Source organism: Pelophylax lessonae (genome assembly GCF_965119305.1).
Source record: "Pelophylax lessonae genome assembly, chromosome: 7".
Classification (NCBI taxonomy): Eukaryota; Metazoa; Chordata; class Amphibia; order Anura; family Ranidae; genus Pelophylax; species Pelophylax lessonae.
The window spans coordinates 66,105,370-66,127,739 of NC_138774.1; the positions used below are offsets into that span (position 1 = coordinate 66,105,370).

The 22,370-nt window shown below is 43.6% G+C and overlaps 1 protein-coding gene across 1 annotated transcript in view; it reads right to left on the reverse strand.

The window, feature by feature from the left end:
* Positions 1-22,370, reverse strand: part of LOC309559486 (cytochrome P450 2G1-like) — a 61,903-nt gene that overhangs the window by 22,644 nt on the left and 16,889 nt on the right. Inside the window, exons 2-5 of the mRNA XM_082262760.1 lie at positions 14,378-14,540; positions 12,689-12,838; positions 7,687-7,847; positions 5,600-5,776 (exon numbers count right to left, since the gene is read on the reverse strand). Of these exons, the coding sequence (XP_082118886.1) occupies positions 5,600-5,776; positions 7,687-7,847; positions 12,689-12,838; positions 14,378-14,540 (651 nt within the window). The remainder of the gene's footprint in view (positions 1-5,599; positions 5,777-7,686; positions 7,848-12,688; positions 12,839-14,377; positions 14,541-22,370) is intronic.

The following is a 22,370-nucleotide window of genomic DNA, read 5'->3' on the forward strand; positions in this document are numbered from 1 at the left end:
CGGCCAGGGGTAAACGACAGCAGGCAGTTTTACAACTTGCCTGTTTGGGGGACAAACCACACACCGCGCAGGAGTTGTGGAGGAGCATGGAACAGCAGACAAATGAGTGGTTGCTGCCAGCGAGCCTCAAGCCCGGCCTGGTGGTGTGCGATAACGGGCGAAATCTCATAGCAGCTCTGGGCCTAGCCGGTTTGACGCACATCCCTTGCCTGGCGCATGTGCTGAATTTGGTGGTGCAGAGGTTCCTTAAAAACTACCCCGATATGTCAGAGCTGCTGCAGAAAGTGCGGGCCGTTTGTGCGCACTTTCGGCGTTCTCACCCTGCTGCTGCTCGCCTGGCAGCGCTGCAGCGTAACTTCGGCCTTCCCGCTCACCGCCTCATATGTGACGTGCCCACAAGGTGGAACTCCACCTTGCACATGCTGGAAAGACTGTGCGAGCAGCAGCAGGCCATAGTGGAGTTTCAGCTGCAGCACGCACGCGTGAGTCGCTCTGCGGAACAGCACCACTTCACCACCAATAACTGGGCCTCCATGCGAGACCTGTGTGCCTTGTTGCGCTGTTTTGAGTACTCCACCAACATGGCCAGTGGCAATGACGCCGTTCTCAGCTTAACTATCCCACTTCTATGCCTCCTTGAAAAAACAATTCGGGCGATGATGGAAGAGGATGTGGCACAGGATGAGGAGGAGGAGGAGGATGAAGAGGTAACATTTCCAAGGCTTTCAGGGCAGTCATTCGCAAGGGGCTCCGAGGGTGGGTTCCTGCACACGCAAACGCCAGGGACGCAATTGTCCAGCAGGGGCACAGTTCTGGAGGATGAGGAGGATGAGGAGGAGGAGGAGCTGGAGGAGGAGATGGAACCATGTTCACAGCAGGGTGGCACCCAGGCCAGCTCATGGCCATCACTGGTGCGTGGCTGGGGGGATACAGAGGACACGGACGATACACCTCCCACAGAGGACAGCCTTTCGTCGCCTCTGGGCAGCCTGGCACACATGAGCGATTACATGCTGCAGTGTCTCCACAACGACCGCCGAGTTGCCCACATTCTAACTTGTGCTGATTACTGGGTGGCCACGCTGCTGGATCCCCGTTACAAGGACAACGTACCGTCCTTAATTCACTCACTGGAGCGCGATCGCAAGATGCGCGAGTACAAGCGCACGCTGGTAGACGCCATGCTGCTGGCATTCCCATCTGACAGCGGGGCCACAGTGGAAGCACAAGGCAGAGGAGGAGGAGGAGGAGGTCGCCAACGCAACCAGGGCACCGCCAGCACCTCAGAAGGCAGGGTTAGCATGGCCGAAATGTGGAAAAGCTTTGTCAGCACGCCACAACAAACAGCAGCACCAGCAGCTCAGATGGAACGTCTTAGCAGGAGGCAGCATTTTACCAACATGGTGGAGCAGTATGTGTGCACACGCCTACATGTAGTGAATGACGGGTCTGCCCCCTTCAACTTCTGGGTCTCCAAATTGGGCACATGGCCTGAGCTTGCCCTTTACGCCTTGGAGGTGCTGGCGTGCCCTGCAGCCAGTGTATTATCTGAACGGGTATTTAGCATGGCTGGGGGCGTTATAACAGACAAGCGCAGCCGCCTGTCCAGAGACAATGTGGACAAGCTCACGTTCATTAAAATGAACCAGGCATGGATCCCACGGGACTTTTCCGTACCTTATGCAGAATAGCAATGGATACCGACCTTACCCACCCATTGTTCCATTTTTGCTCTTTCTCACTCTTTTGGGGTGTACCCTCATTTAAAATTTTTGAAAAGAAGCAGTGTTGGCTACCTCGTCCTCCTCCTCAGGGCCAGATTAATGTAGGGGCTATTGGAGCTGCAGCTCCAGGCCCCTACCTTTTATATAGGCCCCGGGTTGGCCATATTCACTGTTACCGCTCTTCTGTCACTTGTAAACACAGAAGTCTGGCTTCTATGCTCGCTTCCCCAGGCAGCACCCTCAGAACCTCCCCACACAGCGTGAAGGCCGGACAAGGAGGGACAGTTGGCGATGCATGGATGTGTTTATGGGCTTCAGAGACAGCATCCCATGTTGAATTAGGCATGCATGGCTGCACCCTTCCTCCTCTGGGTGCATGGCAAGGCACGGCCCTTAAGGCCCTTCAAAATCCTCAGCACCAAGCCCATGATGCTGTTAATCCGGCCCTGGTCCTCCTCCACCGCCGCTTCCACCTACACCGCCCATAGGTGTGCGCAGCCTATTGCATTAAGGTGTGCACCCCAAAGTTGAAATACACATGCATGTGTTTGCCAGCAGGGAGAGTAATGTATCGGGGCCATGTACCTGTAGGCAAGGAGAAATAGAGCAGAGCAGGTCCCAGGGAGATCTTTCCCATCTCCTCACTGGCAATGCTATGTGCCCTAGGTGATTAGGGTGTGCCCAGGCACACCCAGCACACCCTGTGCGCACGCCTATGTCACCGCCACATCCACCACCACCTCAACCTCCCTCCTACTCCATATGGGCCTCGTCCTTCAGAGATGAAGAAGAACATTGTTTTATTTTTCTGTTTTTTTTTTGTTGTTTTAAGTTATTTCCCTATCCACATTTGTTTGCAGAGCACTTGCCATGCTCTTAATTACGTTTTGCTGCCATTTGCAGCACTCTAGCCCTTTCCTTTGGTGTTTTAGAGCCATTTTAGTGCCTTAAAGTTCGGGTCCCCATTGACTTCAATGGGGTTCGGTGTCCGGGAAAAGTTCGGTAAAAGTCCGGGACACGGACCCGGACTTTTTTTTAAAGTTCGGCCGAACCCGTCGAACACGGACATCTAGGTGTTCGCTCAACCCTACTTATTTCTATTCCATCCACCTCATTGTTTGCACATATATTACCTAAAGAGAGTTATGGAAATAAAGTGTTCAAAGTGAATTTCTTCACCTAAGTGGAGCATCCCTTTTAGAAGATTTGAGGATATTATTAAACTCAGTGACTAATGGAATTAAGCCACCATAGACAGATTGAAATTTCTGCTGAACCGGCAGGATTTAGATCTATCTATGTACAGACTGGTTGTACAGAATTTATCAACTGACTTCACTACAACCAGCGTGTCTTTTTTTTGTCGATCACTGCTGGCTGTTATAGCTTCCGGCAGTGTTAACTGTATTCTGATGGCTGGGAAACTTTCACACACCAACACACGACTCTTATGGAAGTTTGGTAAATCGAATGCCAGGCTTCCCTAGCATATCACATGTGCGGCTGCCACCAAGTCTGACACAAGTCAGCACAGGCTCCTGGAAACACAGGAGGATGGCCAGTAAGAGGAGAGCTGGGATATGATGTTACTTGCTGTACGTCATATCCCTGCCACTCCTAAACCTGCTTCACTGCAGCACCAGGCCCACAATGCCCTTAATCTGGCCCCTGGGGGCCGGTGCACCAGCATGTGCCTGCATGTGCTTTTCTCACTACCTGCAATTGACACAGGAGGAGCCTGCAGCCTGGAGAACCTGGTGGTTGTGCCCAGGGAGACAGCAGGACTTGCGTGTTTAGCCTGCTGCGCTCACTGTGACTCTCAGCTACACTGCTTGCTTGGTTTGCCCAGTGGTGTGGTGCTCACTCACCAGAGAAGGTCCAGACTCCACAAGTAGCGCTTAGTGTGGCAGCAGTGACAGCAAAGACTTTAGTCTTAATCTTCCTGCAATCTCTTTGGTCTGTGTACTGAGTTCACACTGCCCGCACAGAGTGAGACCGCTTCACACTGCCCGCACAGAGTGAGACCGCTTCACACTGCCTGCAGCGAGAGAGAGAGAGACCGCTCAACATTGCCCACACAGGGAGAGAGAGACCGCTCCACATTGCCAGCACAGAGAGAGAGACAGCTCCAGATTGCCTGTGCAGAGAGAGACCGGTTCACACTGTGGAGCAGTTTCTCTCTCTCTGTGCAAGTAATGTGGAGCGGTCTCTCTCTCTGTGCGAGCAATGTGGAGTGGTCTCCCTCTCTCTCTGTGTGAGCAATGTGGAGTGGTCTATCTCTCTCTCTGTGCGAGCAATGTGGAGTGGTCTCCCTCTCTCTCTGTGTGAGCAATGTGGAGTGGTCTATCTCTCTCTCTCTCTCTCTCTCTCTGCAGACAGTGTGAACCGGTCTCTCTCTCTGTAAAGCAGTCTCTCTTTCAGTGCAGGTAGGGTGAAGTGGTCTCTCTCGCTCTCTCTCTCTCTCTGTGCAGGCAGTGTGGAGCGGTCTCTCTCTCTAAGGCAATGTGGAGTGGTCTCTCTCACTCTCAGTACAGCAATGTGGAGCAGTCTCCCTCTCCCTCTCTCTCTCTGTATGGCAATGTAGAGCAGTCTCCCTCTCCCTCTCTCTGTACGGCAATGTGGAGCAGTCTCCCTCTCCCTCTCTCTGTACGGCAATGTGGAGCAGTCTCCCTCTCTCTCTGGGTAATGTGGAGCAGTCTCCCTCCCTCTCTCTCTCTCTCTCTCTCTCTCTCTGTGGGCAATGTGGTACAGATGGATGGTGAGCTGAGTTGGTGGTTCAATGGGCCACTTGACTGGACTTGCCCCCTGGGCCTAAGGCTGCCAGCCCTCCCCTCGTGGGGGCACACACGCGCCTATTGGCTACAGCCTAAATCCCTTCCCTGCCAGTGTCATTAGTATAGTAACAGTACATAATTTTAGCACTGATTACTCTAGTAATGTCACTGGTCCCCCAAAAGTGTCAAAAATGTCAATTAGGTGTCCAATCTGTCCACCGCAATGTCACAGTCCTACTAAAAATCGCTGATCGCTGCCATTACTGGTAAAAAAAATAAAAATAAATAAACATTAATGATATAAATCTTTCCCCTTGTTTGTAGACGCGTTAACTTTTGGCAAACCAATCAATATACACTTATTGGGGTTTTTTTTTTTTTTTTACAAAAAAATATGTAGCAGAATACATTTTGGCCTAAAATGATGAAAAATTTTTATTTTCAATTTTTTTTATTGGAAATGTTATATAGTAGAAAGTAAAAAATATTGTTTTTTTTTTTTCAGAATTGTCGCTCTTTTTTGGTTTATAGCGCAAAAAAAAAAAAAAATTGCTGAGGCAATTAAATGCCACCAAAAGAAAGCTCTATTTGTGGGGAAAAAAAGGACATCAATTTTATTTTGGTACTGCTTTGCATGACCGCGCTATTGTCAGGTAAATTAATGCAGTGCCGTATCGCCCAAAATGGCCTGGTCACTAAGGGGGTAAAACCTTCCGGTCCAGAAGTGGTTAAAGTACCTGCTACCCATACTACCTGAAAACATGGACAGCTGCTAACTACAAAAACATATATTTTTTAATCCAACAAAATGGTAGCCATCCGCACGGCCCGCATAGGGCGAAACACGTCTGCGGAGTTCTCTACAGGTGAAGAACAGGCTGAAGCTTATCTCATTCACATTTATTATTATATATCACTATTTTATTAAAGTCTACTGAAGCCTGACGAGCTGATTATGTCTGTCTTGCACCAGTCATTTCACATGCTGATCCAAATGACACAAGTTTGGGGGGCATTCCAGTGGTACTATTTTCATTGTTTTGGGCTACATGTTTTTAATTGTTTCTTCCAGTTACTGTTCTGTGGTTTTATTGGTTATACCTGTTGGTGTTTGATGAGGAAGCAGTCTATGAAATCTCTAGGGGAGTCTTCATCAAGTGTCTCTTTGTTCTTCTCCACTCTTTGTGAAACAAAGTCCAGCATATGAGCCAGGTTTTGGTGTATCCGTTTATGAGGTCCTGGAACATACTTCATTATCCCGGGGAGAAGAACCTGTAGCTAAGAAAGCACACAAAGGTATAACCTACAAAAGGAATGTGCATACATTTATAATCTATGTCCCATCATCATACACTGTATTATTGTGAGTTCATAAGGATGTGCTCAACATTTCCACTGGGACATGTCATGGGGCAGGACTAAAAAACTATTTCCTGCAGATAAACCAATCTGCCTTGGGTGCTGGTCATATGACTCAATGATTGTCAGGGAATCCCTGTGAGATGTCTGGGGCATGGCCGTGTGCATGTGCAGGCTATTCCCAGAAGAATGGCTAATGGGCGTGGCACCAGACGGGCTATTTAAAGAGAGTTCAATCCTGTTTCCTTTGCTGACTGATCTTCAGCTGTTCCCTGTGACCTGATGATACCTGTATGCTTCCCTGTTGCTGACCTGGCATGTTCTGGACTTGGACTTGGATTCTGCTTCTGCCTCTCTGCTAAACCTGACCCGGCTCCGTCCCTGACTTTGACTCTGCTTACGATTTGGTACCCTGCTGCACCGCCTGTTGATGACCCTGGCTTTCCTACTACTCTGACTCTGTCTCAAACCTTGTCTCTCAGAGCTACCCGAGTGCTTGCCTGGCTATCTGCTGCACCTGTTCCATACATCATTGCATGTTCCAGTTTCCGGGATCCGGACAAGCAGCCTATCCTGATCCATCAACAACCACAGGCACTAGTGTCCCTCCTGGCCCTTGACACCCTCTGTCTCACCCTCAGTGGGGTCTGGGCAGGAGATATAAGAGAGGCCAACCTCGTCAACTCAGACTCCTCCCAGGTACGTGACAATGACAGAGCATTGATCATTTGATCTCCACAGAAGTAGCTGCTTAAATGACTAACACTGATCCACTGTGGGGAGAGGGTGACCAATGTATTTGGTTTTGTGACCAGCATAGAATGAGCCTGTTCCTGCAAGAAAGGTACATTTTCAGCTCTATTGTAATGTATTAGTTTAATGTGCTTCTACAGAAGAGGATGGGAGCAACATGGCTTAATGTTTAGCAATATGCCTTACAGCACTGCGATTCTTGGTTGGAATATTGTTCAGGACACTTTCTGCACGGAGTTTGCATATTCTCCCAGTGTTCTCATGGGTTTCCTCCAGGTACTGCAGTTTTCTTTTCAAATTCCAAAGACAGACTGGTAGGTTAATTGACTTTCGTCTAAATTGTACCTAGTGTGTGTGTACAACTTGGCTATACACAAGAGTTATCACAGTCTGGATGCTGGCCCTAAATCCAAGTAATGGAGGAAGGTTGAGAAAATACCTGGTCACCTGCCTCTATAAAAATTTGGAAAGAAAATTCTATTAAAAAGCTCTCAAGAGTATCACACACCGTACCCAGAAAGCTGGTCCATGGAATTGCAGAGAGATGGATACATGGATACAAATGTTTGGATATACAATTGCATACATAGAGGAGAAGAAGTGAAGTGAAGTAATATATATCTTATGGGACACATATGACAAATAAATACAAATTCTGACAAAAGTTTTAACCATTACAGAAATACCCGACCCAGCACCTTGGGTGACTGCATTCTTCCCAGCGAGGGGCGAGGGATCTAGTCATCGATGGAAGGTCTTCATTAGAGGCTTATGCCAGATGGGTGGCAGGGCCCAGAGGGTTAAATTATGGCCCACAGACACTCTAAACATTAACTGGTATGCTGAAGAAAATTACAGTTTTTTTTCTGTTCTACTGTTGTACATATCATTAAACATTACCCCATCCCCCTTTATTAACAAAATACAGTTACTTTATTGAAACTAGGCTCCTCTGTTGTCACTCATATTCATAAATGCCTTGTCACAAGACAAAGAAATGGTTCATAGCAAGGTAGGTTTTCATAGTTATTTACCAATAGAATGCTTTCGAAAACGAAATGTTTAATTCCACTTACCTGCCCAAAGGTGCTGCTCATATCCCTGGCCCACACATTAAGTATACTTAAGAGAATACTGTAGTCTTTGTCATCATATTCAAATCGGTCTCCAAAGACTATGGAGCAGATGACATTGGAAACGCACTTAGCCAAAATCTTAGTTGGGTCTATGGATTTGCCTGCAGATATGAATATGTGAGCATGAGATTTCTACAAATAAGCTTTCTTTTATGAAAGTAATCAAACAATATATCTGCGCTCAGACTGACTAGATGTTAAAACCAGCTTGCACATTTGTTGGTCACAAACAAAGAAAATAACGTAAAGATGCAGCGCTTTCCTTTTTTTAAATGAAAGTGCACAAAAATGTTATTTTAACTTTAAAGGAAGACACTCAGTCCTTAGCAGGGTGAATGGGAATAGAGATCCCAATTAGAAACCACCACCTCCACCACTAACACTCACAGCCTCTTACCAGAAGCAGTTGACCACCCTATTACAGATGGTCAAACACACTATGTCTGTAGAATCCATTCATTGGGCCGATTGTTCCCATTTGGTGGTGGGAAGGACCACAAGACCGAAAATATTTACTCTGATGCAGTGTAAGGACAAGATCATCCAGTACCCAGGGCAAAGATGCCAAATTGCACCCCCCCTCTTCCTTATGTGCAAGCTTATGAGGAGGAGGGGGAAAGAGAGCACCTTCTCCTGGCTCTCTCCTCCTCTCCTTGCCCCTTCCAGCACTGGGCTAACAGAAGTAGTGATGCCGCCTTATAGTCAGCCTTATAGTAGAAGGAACTTGCAGCATCCCTATCTTTACAATACAGGCTGTGCCCAGCTCTGATGATTGAGGATAGAGTGTTTAAACTTCTCTGCATGAGTATTGGAATCTGGAAGGAAATATACCTGATGGGGTAGTTGATAAAGGGGATCGTGTTTGGAGCCGCTTGGAGATCACCAATGTGTGATTGACCCTCTGTAATAGGGTGATCAACTGCTTCTGGTAAGAGGCTGTGAGTTTCGATGGTGGAGGTGGCGGTTTCTACTTGGGATCTCTATTCCCATCCATCCTGCTGAGGACTGAGTGTCTTCTTTTAAAGGAAAAAGGACATTTTTGTGCACTTTCGTTTAACTACTTCCTGGAAAAGAATATGTAACGAAGTTACAAAAGTGTGCTAATATGTGAACAAGAGAACAATAACAAAAATAAATAAAAAATCAAATGAATCAACAATTTGAAATAAAGTCTTTTTCATCCAAAGAAAGGTGTTCCCAAGGTGATACGTGCAGGAAAACCAACTGATGAATGATGGGTGATATGGAATAGGTGAATTAACCTCTTACCAAAAAGCAATCCATAAACGTGACTTGGAATAAAAATACAATCTTGTGATAACACCCAGTGATGTGAATGGACTCTTACCACAACTGAGAGAGAATGGAGCATGCACTGTGGTACCAGGGAATCCAATAGATCAGCCAGATACGATGGAGTCTCAAGTGGGATGGATGGATCAACAGAGCTTCCCAGTTATGGGGGTCTGGAGGCTTCCAGATGTAGGGATGCCAACACGGAGACCGCAATAAAAGAGGAAGGGACTAATAGTGCATTACCTCACAAAATTGTATTTTTATTCCAAGTCATGTTTATAGATTGCTTTTTGGTAAGAGGTTAATTCACCTATTCCATATCACCCATTATTCATCAGTTGGTTTTCCTGCACGCATCACCTTGGAAACACCTTTCTTTGGATGAAAAAGACTTTATTTCAAATTGTTGATTCATTTGATTTTTTATATACATATGGACATTTTGTTATTGTTCTCTTGTTCACACATTAGAGCACTTTTGTAACTTCGTTACATATTCTTTTCCATTTTATATTTATCACAGTGCTGCTTTTACACTCACATTGGTTCGCATACCTTTTACTTCCTTATTAGTTTAACTACTTCCTGACCGGCTGCCGCAGTTTTACTGCGGCAGGCAGTCCCTCCTGCATGAACCGACGTAGCTCTACATTGGTTGTGCGCCTGCAACTAGGGGGCGAGCTCACGATCGCTCCCCTCTGAGAGAGAAGGACGGTAAGCTATTGTAAACACAGCTGACCGTTCTTCTCTCTGGAATGATCACAGAACGCCTGTGATCCTTCTATATCAATCACACATTGGTGATCTCCAAGCGGCTCCAATCACAGGTCTCTGTGATCATTTCAAAAGCCCAACCCCTATACAGTTAGAAGCACTCCCCTAGTTACACATTTAACCCCTTTGATCACCCACTGTGTTAACTCTTTCCCTGCCAGTGTTATTATTACAGTAACAGTGCATATTTTTAGCACTGATTACTGTAGTAATGTCACTGGTTTCCCCAAAGTGTCAAAAATGTCAGTTAGGGGTCCGATCTGTCTGCCGCAATGTCGCAGTCCGGCTAAAAATCGCAGACCCTTACTAGTAAAAAAAAAAACAATAAAAATTACATAAATATTTACAGTAGTTAGTAGACGCGATAACTTTTGCGATAACATTTGCGCAAACCAATCAAAAAAAGCTTATTGAAATTATTTTTTTACCAAAAATATGTAGTGGACAACAAATTGGCCTAACATGTTAAAACATTTTGATTTTTACGTTTTTTTTTTTGGGGGGGGGAATGTTATATAGCAGAATGTGAAAAATATTGTTTTTTTTTTTCAGAATTGTTGCTCTATTTTTGTTTATAGCGCAAAAAATAAAAATCACAGAGGTGATCAAATACCACCAAAAGAAAGCTCTATTTTTGGGAAATAAAAGGACATCAATTTTATTTAGGTACAGCATTGCACGACTGCGCAATTGTCTGTTAAAATAACGCAGTGCAGAATCGCAAAAAATGGCCTGGTCATTGAGGCGGTAAATCCTTCCGGTCCAGAAGTGGTTAAAAAAGGAAAGCGCTGCATCTTTAGATTTTATAAGCTTTCCTTTATGTTTACATGTAATTGGTTTGGCAGAATGTGCCTGGGGTTCACTCTAGAACCACCAGTCTTCATTCTTACGCTATCACAATAGATGAAAGGCAATGACTTGAATAAGGAGTTAGTAATAGGTTACCCAGCACAACAGATAGAAGATTCTTGCATATATGTTACCAGCACAACAGATGGAAGGCTATAACCTATATCAGAAAATTGTGATATGTTACATAGCATGATAGGTGAAAGGCAATAGCCTCAGGACAGAGACATTTTATTTAGTCTAGTAGATGAAAGGTTAAGGCTTGCATAAAAGAGTAATATGTTAAATAACATAATAGAGGGAAGACCTGCATAGGAAGACCATTAAAATTAGGCTAGTCATAGTCAAGACAGAAATCACAGAAAGAACTTTCCTCTGAAAGATCTCTCTATAAAAAGCATTATTTTCATAGAAACTGCATATTTATACACTGTACAAAACCCCTGGGGAAGGCCTTATCATGGAAACATTACCCATCATTCAGAAAAATACAACTTGGATGTTAACTAAGATGTACCTTCAGAAAACATTGGGCAGGTTCATGAAAGCCTTAAGGCTTTTGTTAAAGGGTTAAAATAGTGTTTTTCAGGTGCATTCATTGGATTTACTATCAGTTGGCCACTTTCACATATATGGTCCGTTCAGTTCATCAGTTCAGTCACGTCAAAATGTATCAGTTTTTCATCCATTTTTTCATCCGTTCACTACCAATGCAAAAATGGATGAGAAATGGACCATTTGTCTGTTTTTATCCGTTTTTCGTCCAATCTGTTTTTTGACAGATGAAAAATGGGACATTCATCCGTTCCAAAAAACAGACTTTGACAGAAGCGGATGAAAACGGATGTTAATGGATGATCATCTGTTGTCACCTGTTTTTACATAAAGATGCATTGATGTCCGTTTTTCATCCGTCAACGGATGGATGAAAAACGGACAAACGGACCGTATGTGTGAAAAGGGCCTAAGAGGTTTTTTTAAATAACTCACAGTTAATTGACAGATGCATTTGGCTTGCAGCTGGTCTCCTTCTGGCCTGCATTTGCCCTCCTTCAAAACTTCCTCAACCTGTATCAAATTTCTTTGGCGTTCCCATTGATTTGCATGACTTGTATTTCTTTCCTTAAATAGTTCTCGAAGATAGAAAAGCCATCAGACAAAGGCCTTTAGCTAGAAAACCAATCCCACTTTTAGGTCACCAGCTTGTTTTAGTAGAACAAACTTAAGTGGGCTGCCACAAATAAACAAATAATAACCCTATGGATTATAGGGAGCAAAAAAAATGTTCTATTACTAAAAAAAAAAAATATGTAAAGAACAACCGCATCTAGTTGTTTTATATAAACCTTTATTTATTTCTTCTAATGATAAAAGACAAACAAGAAAATGTATACCCTTTAAACACCACCTTCGACTATGATCCTGTATTTCTTCAAAATACAACACATAAACATCCTGGGCAATTTCTTTTAATGTGTAGAAGAGACTTATATAACCAACAGTGTACAGCATTTATAAAATATGGTTTCATATGAATTTTATACAAAAAAAGGTGCCTCCTAAGAAATAATCTCCATCAAGGTATGACAATTAGTTAGCATTATGGATTATCTAACACTTATGTTTACTGGAACCCATGGATAGAGATAGCAATAAACTGTATTCATAAAGTAAGTCACTCACTGTACCAAAGCCTCAATGAAAAGAACATCTATCCAAAGTAGTACCACAGAGCCCATCCTTAGATTTAAAGTGTAGAAGACACCTCTATGCTCATCCTGTAGTGGTGTACTTTACACTTTTGAATCTAAGGATGGACTCCACTATACTGTTATTATTTATCTGTGGCAGTCCACCTAAAGTTACTCTATTACAATAAGTTGATGACTGAAAGTTGATCTACTGTGAGCTCTGTGCAATATAATTATGTGGTTTGGTAGTTTGCTTGATGTTTTTTTTTTTTTTGGTTATAATCACACATTAAAATGAGAGAAGAAGGAAAATACCATGGACAACTGCATACCTTTATAAGATTTTAGTTCTGCTACCAGACATCGAGCTTCTTCCTGGATTCTTTCTTCAATACTTCTTTTGCCCATTCCAAAATTTCTAAGAGTCATGAGAGTGAATCGCCGAAGACCCTTCCATGTTTCTCCATTGCTAAAACCCACTCCTAAGAAAAAATGACTATATTAAGGATATTAAAGTTGATCTCTAATCTAAATAGGAAATACAAAAACTTATTCCACCCCACTTTCCTTTAACTGATCTAAAGGTTTTATTTAAAAAAAAAATAACTTAAAAGCCCTATTTACTTACCCAAATTTATGGTATTGTGATCAGTCCAGGTCTATCTTCTGGTCTATAGTGTGGAATTCTGAAGTGTGGGACAGGGATCTTCTTGCATTGCCTACATTGCTCTCGTTGGTTTTCATTCCATTGGTGGGGTCCTAACAGGGTCCTGAAGATTGTCTTTGGCAACATCATGATGTCACAATACAATGAGCAGCAATGAGAATGGGTATTTGTTGTTTGGGTTGTGATAGGGAGGGGAGTTGCTTTGCTTGGAAATAAGCTTCAAATGCTGTATGTTACATGCAGTCTAACAAAAAAACAAGCAAAAATTGAGGTTTGCAAAGATCTTTGCTAGTATTGATGGTGAGGAGGGTTGGCGAGCTTTAGCTCAATTAGTAGTTCTCCACAGCATCTAAGGGAAAACACGTTAGGAGTCTACATTCATGGATTTATTATGGAAATTGTAAAATGGCCTGCAAGAGCTAAAGCCACATTGTAAATGTGATGCTCTTTGACAACGAGTTTCAGTATATTACCAGATGTGAAATGAAAAAGGATACAACATAGAGGCCTGGGCAGAGGCCCTTAGCACACTTGTGATGACTGCCATTTAACTGGGTACTTCCAATTTTGTTACCAACCTTATTATATTACTTATTTTAGTAAAATGAAACCCAGAATTCCACTACTAAGTCTTATTCCTAGCATTTTTTTTTTTTTTTTTCGTTTTAGTTGCACCTTAAAGATGAATTCCATGATCTTGGCTACTTTCTAAAATCTGCTGGCTTACTATTGGATAAGTCCAATGAGGTGCATGTCACCTCTGGACTTATCTCTTTTATTTACAAATGACAGTTTTACTGAGTGCTAAGCATACAGTTATCTGACAGGAGAGATACTGCTTTCTCACATACAGCAGTTGCTCTGCCTGCTCTGATCCTCTGCTGTCCATTAACAGAAGGCTTTTGATTCCATGAATGGATTCACATAATAAAAAAGTGTGACTGGGCAAGAGGAGAGGAGGGGCAGGCATAATGGCTGCAGATCACTCTGTAACTGCAGTAGCTGAGACCCAAAGGTCCAGCATTGCTGCGCCAGAGGTATAGCGATAACTGAACTATTAATGCTCATTAAAAATGTCAATTGTAAATGAAAGCGATAAGTTCATATGGTCGCATGCATCTTGTTGGACTTAGCCCACAGTAAGCCAACAACCTTTAGAAAGTGACTACATTCCTCGAGTTTAGCTTTAGTTTACGGTAATTACAATATATATCTGAAATGTGTAAATTTACAAACATGTGAGGGGTGTACTCACTTTTGTGAGATACTGTATGTATGTGTATATATATATATTTATATAATATATATATATTATACACTCTTATACACTTTAGTTATTTAGACATAAACTTACCAACCCCGGACACAACATCATCAACTGTTGCAAGATTTCCCCTGTCGGCAAATTCATCTGCATGGTCAACAAGAGCTTCCTTGACTGTCTCATATCCACACAACATGATCACTGGTTTAGATCCAAAATAAAGCGTATAGACTGAACCATACTTCTGACCAAGCTGAAGAAAATCACAAAGGTGTCCAGTCAGTGAGACTAAAATAACAAAACCATACAAATGTAATAAAATATTATTTCACCGTGTGAGGGTATAGACTAGAATCCTCATACATCTTAATGTATGCAAATTAATTTTACAGAACATAATATCTAAGCCACCAAATCCAAGGATTGATAAGCTGCAATATATTACATTTTTGTTTTAGGGTTTAGAGAAAGATAAACTCTGGACACACAGCTAGATACAAAGATAAAATGCACATATGGGAGGTGATAGTTGCTCAGATTGAGGGAGAGGTTGAGAGACACCGCACACCACTAGCTCAATAGGTGGAGAGGAATGTGTTTCAGAGAATGGGAGAGGCTCTGGAGAAGTCCTGTAGGCATGCATGGAAGGAGTAAACAGGAGAGCTAGAGCACAGGAGGTCTTGGGAGGGGCAGAGAGGAGAGTTTGGGTGATATATTGAGACAAGATTTGTTATGTACCTTGTGAAAGAGTTGTGAATTGCTTTGAAAATTGTTGTTAATATTTTGCATTTTATTTGTTGGGCAACTGGAAGCCAGTGAAGGGATTAGCAGAGAGGGGTGGTGTACACTGAGCGATTGATAAGTTAGATGAGGCTGGCAGCAGCATTCATGATAGACATGAGGCAGAAAATCCTATGAAGAGGTAGGGCTAAAAAAAGAAAAATGCAATAGTCAAGGTGAGAGATAGCAAGAGAATACATAAGTAGCTTGGCGGTGTAATTGGTTAAAAAGGGGAATATTTTGGAGATGTTACAGATGTGAAGTCTACATGATTTAGACACTGATTATATTTGGGGCTGAAAGGACAGGTTAGATTCCAGGATTACACCTATCACCCTGGCATGAGGGGAGGGACTGATTGTTGTATTATTTATCTGGATATTAACGAGAAGGTCATGAACAGCGAGGAATATTATGAGTATATATATATATATATACAGTATATATATATAAAATTGCAACGCTGTTAATAAAAGTCTTAGCTGGGCAGTACCCACACCGTAATTAAAGGTAGAGAGTCCACAGAAATAATTCCAGTGTCAACATGTGAATAAAAAACAACAAAATCAACAATAGTGTGATAATGTGATGAGCAGATATAATGAACAGGGGACCAGGTCACACCAGTGATGGAAGTCCTAGAGTAACACCACGTGCATAGCTCCTTCTTCCCCACATGTAGTGCAAACTCACCAGATTAAAATCCAAAAAAGGCATATCCAGTATATCATAATCCCCGTCATCATGGCTCCATCTCTGACACTCCACATGAATATTCACACGTGTATTCAATAGAGGAGACACCAGTATTAACATAACCCTTGGTGTGGTGGCTATTCCTGGTTGCGCCGCTGTGATGTTTGCATCGGCGTGACGCATGTGAGTTACCATGTGTTTTGTAATTTTATTTTCACCAATAAATGGGATTTGCTTTTATGTTAATACTGGTGTCTCCTCTATTGAATACACGTGTGAATATTCGTGTGGAGTGTCAGAGATGGAGCCATGATGACGGGGATTATGATATACTGGATATGCCTTTTTGGATTTTAATCTGGCGAGTGTTACTCTAGGACTTCCATCACTGGTGTGACCTGGTCCCCTGTTCATTATATCTGCTCATCGCATTATCACACTATTGTGGATTTTGTTGTTTTTATTCACATGTTGACACCGGAATTATTTCTGTGGACTCTCTATTTGGTCAGTCATATATACTTTGGACTATGTGCCGACTTACCTTGAATTAGTGTGTGAGTACTGCCCAGCTAAGACTTTTATTAACAGGGCTACATTTTTATATATATATACTTTTTATAGATGGGTGTTGACTTTATCATTGCTGACTGCTTTTTCTATTAGTGTACGCAGATTCTTCATTTTCCTATAGAGGAATATTATGAGCTCAGTTTTAGAAAGATTTATTTTGAGAAAGTGGTGTGACATCCATACTGATATAAATTAGTAATGCAAGAGGAGACTGGAATGAGGTGAAGAGTACAGAGATAGATCTGGGTGTTATCAGCATAGAGATGACCGGGGCAGTAGCGAAGCTTGACAATGTTTCACCCAGGGCAAAGACTCAGTTTGGCATCCACCCGCCCCCCCAGTACGGAAACAAGTTAATTTAGTGCCCAAGGTAAAGATGCCAAAAATGCCTAAACAGGTCCCTGACGTGTAATTTTTGGGTGAGAGAAAGGCACTGAGGACAGATTCCCCAATCCCTTTCTCTGCAGCCTCAGCTGCACTGGACAGTGACAGAGTGGGAAGTGCTCTGTGCTGAGTGGCTTCCTGGTTCATTCAAACTGAAGCATAGTAAACACAACTGTGTTCATTCACAAAAGGAAGGAGTTGGTAAATTACGTATTTACCGGCCTCTTCACATACAGAGTGCAGGGTTTAGGGGTGTGTTATGTACAGAGTGCTGATTTAAGGGATACACTATGTACAGAGTGTAGGGTTTAGGGGTGCACTACATACAGAGTGCAGGGTTTAGGGGTGCCCTGCATACAGAGTTCAGGGTTTAGCGGTGCGCTGTGTACAGAGTGCAGGGTTTAAGAGGTGCCCTGAGTATAGAGCTAAGGGTTTAAGGTGCATTACAAACAGAGTGTGGGGTTTAGGGGTGTGCTGCGTACAGCATGCAGGGTTTAGGGGTGCCCTGAGTACAGAGTGCAGGGTTTATGGGTGCGCTGCATACAGAGTGCAGGGTTTAGGGGTGCAAAGGGTGCAGGGGTATGTTATGCACAGTGTGCAACAGCTGATACAATAAGAAGAAGCTCAATAAGGCAGGAAAGCCAGAAAGCCCCAAAATCCCTGGCAATAGCTGTGCAGTCAGCTGTCCAGCCCCATACCCCTCTGGAACCACCCCCCCCCCCCTGCCCGTCTGGTCCTTAGCAGTAGGGATGATCGAACTTTTGAAAAGTTTGGTTCGGCCAGAACACCCGAACTTCCCGGAAGTTCGGGTTCGGATTTCAGAACCCCATTGAAATCAATGGGACCCGAGCTTGGGTAATCAAAAAACACCATTCCTAAAACCCAATAAATGCCCCTAAAAAGTGCATAGGGTTCTGGGTCATGCCCCGGGGACTATTACTCACACAAAAAAAAAGTTTTATATATATATATATATATATATATATATATATATATATATATACATACACATATATATACACATATACAGTGGGTACGGAAAGTATTCAGACCCCCTTAAATTTTTCACTCTTTGTTATATTGCAGCCATTTGCTAAAATCATTTAAGTTCATTCTTCTTCCTCATGAATGTACACATAGCACCCCATACTGACAGAAAAACACAGAATTGTTGACATTGTTGCAGATTTATTAAAAAACAAAAACTGAAATATCACATGGTCCTAAGTATTCAGACCCTTTGCTGTGACACTCATATATTTAACTCAGGTGCTTTCCATTTCTTCTGATCATCCTTGAGATGGTTCTATACCTTCATTTGAGTCCAGCTGTGTTTGATTATACTGATTGGACTTGATTAGGAAAGCCACACACCTGTCTATATAATACCTTCCAGATCACAATGCATGTCAGAGCAAATGAGAATCATGAGGTCAAAGGAACTGCCTGAAGAGCTCAGAGACAGAATTGTGGCAAGGCACAGATCTGGCCAAGGTTACAAATAGATTTCTGCTGCACTTAAGGTTCCTAAGAGCACAGTGGCCTCCATAATCCTCAAATGGAAGACGTTTGGGATGACCAGAACCCTTCCTAGAGCTGGCCGTCCGGCCAAACTGAGCTATCGGGGGAGAAGAGCCTTGGTGAGAGAGGTAAAGAAGAACCCAAAGATCACTGTGGCTGAGCTCCAGAGATGCAGTCAGGAGATGGGAGAAAGTTGTAGAAAGTCAACCATCACTGCAGCCCTCCACCAGTCGGGGCTTTATGGCAGAGTGGCCCGACGGAAGCCTCTCCTCAGTGTAAGACACATGACAGCTCGCATGGAGTTTTCTAAAAAACACCTGAAGGACTCCAAGAGGGTGAGAAATAAGATTCTCTGGTCTGATGAGACCAAAATAGAACTTTTTGGCCTTAATTCTAAGCGGTATGTGTGGAGAAAACCAGGCACTGCTCATCACCTGTCCAATACAGTCCCAACAGTGAAGCATGGTGGTGGCAACATCATGCTGTGGGGGTGTTTTTTAGCTGCAGGGACAGGACGACTGGTTGCAATCGAGGGAAAGATGAATGCGGCCAAGTACAGGGATATCCTGGACAAAAACCTTCTCCAGAGTGCTCTGGACCTCAGACTGGGCCGAAGGTTTACCTTCCAACAAGACAATGACCCTAAGCACACAGCTAAAATAACGAAGGAGTGGCTTCACAACAACTCCGTGACTGTTCTTGAATGGCCCAGCCAGAGCCCTGACTTAAACCCAATTGAGCATCTCTGGAGAGACCTAAAAATGGCTGTCCACCAACGTTTACCATCCAACCTGACAGAACTGGAGAGGATCTGCAAGGAGGAATGGCAGAGGATCCCCAAATCCAGGTGTGAAAGACTTGATGCATCTTTCCCAAAAAGACTCCTGGCTGTATTAGATCAAAAGGGGGCTTCTACTAAATACTGAGCAAAGGGTCTGAATACTTAGGACTAGGGTTGAGCGAACACCTAGATGTCCGTGTTCGACGGGTTCGGCCGAACTTTAAAAAAAAGTCCGGGTCCGTGTCCCGGACTTTTACCGAACTTTTCCCGGACACCGAACCCCATTGAAGTCAATGGGGACCCGAACTTTAAGGCACTAAAATGGCTCTAAAACACCAAAGGAAAGGGCTAGAGTGCTGCAAATGGCAGCAAAACGTAATTAAGAGCATGGCAAGTGCTCTGCAAACAAATGTGGATAGGGAAATAACTTAAAACAACAAAAAAAAACAGAAAAATAAAACAATGTTCTTCTTCATCTCTGAAGGACGAGGCCCATATGGAGTAGGAGGGAGGTTGAGGTGGTGGTGGATGTGGCGGTGACTAGACATATGCCGGTTTTCGGTAATTCGATATATCGCGGTATTGCATAGCCACGGTATTGTTATTGTGGCATTTTTAAAATACCGAGTTTCTCTGTCAAGTCTGCCTGACTTGTGAATTGATACATTTCAGTGAGCTGGATGACTCATTCACTCACTCAGCTAACACCTTTCAGCATTAAGTCTCCTAACTATAAACAAAAATGATTACATTTGTATCTTTTCCTTCCCTCTGCCAGGGAGAAAGGAAGTTTAACCTCTTAAAGACTGGATCTTTTTCTGACACTTGCAGCTTGCAAGTTAAAATCAGTTTTTTTTTTGCTAGAAAAGTACTTAGAACCCCCAAACATTTTATATATTTTTTTAGCAGAGACCCTACAGAATAAAATGGCGATTGTTGTAATATTTTATGTCACACTGTATTTGCGCAGCAGTCTTTCAAACGCAATGATTAGACTTTAATGAATAAAAAAAAAAAAAAAAAACGTAACAGTAAAGTTATCCCAATTTTTTTTTTTTTTTGTTACACAGAGAATCGTGAGAGAATCGTGATCTTTATTCCAAGCTAAAAAATCGTGATTCTCATTTTGGCCAGAATCGTGCAGCTCTAATAAATATATATATACACACACACACGCCTAGCAGCCCACATTACATTATTATATAGCCATCAAGCAGTGTCTGGCCTACCTGGTGATGACTGGTCCTGGCGCTCTGATCCGATGGCCTGGTCTTTAAAGGGGCAAATCCTTGCGATCCAGAAGTGGTTAAACCTGCAGGAGGACCGGTGTTTTTATCTATTAATGACTTTACTATTGCTTTAGGCCTGGTTCACATGTATGCGGGTTGGTGGTTCACATGTATGCGGGTTGGCGGTTCACATGTATGCGGGTTGGCGGCCCACATTTGCACAGGCATAGCAGCCCATTGATTTGAACGGGCTGCTATGCCCTCATTTTCCGCAGAAAAAAGGTGCATGCAGCATTTTTTTTAAATTCAGTGGCCTTGAAATCCATCCTGCTTTTGCACCATGCGACTAACCTGCAGTTCCTGCTCTGGCAAGCTTTCTGCATTTTTTGTATACGTGGGCACGGCATTTAAAAATAAACAGTTTGCGTGTGCAGCAACGGCAGGTAAGTCGCATGGTGCAAAAGAAGGATGGATTTCATGGCCACTGCATTTTTTTAAATTCTGCATGCACCTTTTTTCAGCTGAAAACGCAGGCATAGCAGCTCAAGCCCATTCACATCAATGGGCTGCTATGCCTGTGCAAATGTGGGCCCCCAACCCGCATACATGTGAACCAGGCCTAAAGCAATAGTAAAGTCATTAATAGATAAAAACACCGGTCCTCCTGCAGGTTTAACCAATTAATGACTTTACTATTGCTTTAGGCCTGGTTCACATGTATGCGGGTTGGGGGCCCACATTTGCACAGGCATAGCAGCCCATTGATGTGAATGGGCTTGAGCTGCTATGCCTGCGTTTTCAGCTGAAAAAAGGTGCATGCAGAATTTAAAAAAATGCAGTGGCCATGAAATCCATCCTTCTTTTGCACCATGCGACTTACCTGCCGTTGCTGCACACGCAAACTGTTTATTTTTAAATGCCGTGCCCACGTATACAAAAAATGCAGAAAGCTTGCCAGAGCAGGAACTGCAGGTTAGTCGCATGGTGCAAAAGCAGGATGGATTTCAAGGCCACTGAATTTTAAAAAAATGCTGCATGCACCTTTTTTCTGCGGAAAATGAGGGCATAGCAGCCCATTCAAATCAATGGGCTGCTATGCCTGTGCAAATGTGAACCACCAACCCGCATACATGTGAACCAGGCCTAAAGCAATAGTAAAGTAATTTATAAACAACACCTCCTTCAGGTTTAACCACTTCTTGACCACAAGGATTTGCCCTCTTAATGACCAGGCCATCGGATCGGAGCCGAGCGCCAGAACCAGTTATCACCAGTTAGGCCAGACACTGCTTGATGACCTATTTTAGGCCTGGTTCACAGAGTCTGTACTGACTGACTATATAATAATGTGCATAAGTGAACCAAAGCCCCTAAATTCAGCAATGAAATTGAAGTGAGGTGGAAATTTAATAATTTAAATTTAATAATAGAATACCGTGATAATACCGTATACCGTGGCAAAACCTTAATCAATTAATCGCAGCATGAAAATCTGATACCGTCACAAGCCTAGCGGTGACATAGGCGTGCGCACAGGGTGTGCTGGGTGTGCCTGGGCACACCCTAATCACCTAGGGCACATAGCATTGCCAGTGAGGAGATGGGAAAGATCTCCCTGGGACCTGCTCTGCTCTATTTCTCCTTGCCTACAGGTACATGGCCCCGATACATTACTCTCCCTGCTGGCAAACACATGCATGTGTATTTCAACTTTGGGGTGCACACCTTAATGCAATAGGCTGCGCACACCTATGGGCGGTGTAGGTGGAAGCGGCGGTGGAGGAGGACCAGGGCCGGATTAACAGCATCATGGGCTTGGTGCTGAGGATTTTGAAGGGCCTTAAGGGCCGTGCCTTGCCATGCACCCAGAGGAGGAAGGGTGCAGCCATGCATGCCTAATTCAACATGGGATGCTGTCTCTGAAGCCCATAAACACATCCATGCATCGCCAACTGTCCCTCCTTGTCCGGCCTTCACGCTGTGTGGGGAGGTTCTGAGGGTGCTGCCTGGGGAAGCGAGCATAGAAGCCAGACTTCTGTGTTTACAAGTGACAGAAGAGCGGTAACAGTGAATATGGCCAACCCGGGGCCTATATAAAAGGTAGGGGCCTGGAGCTGCA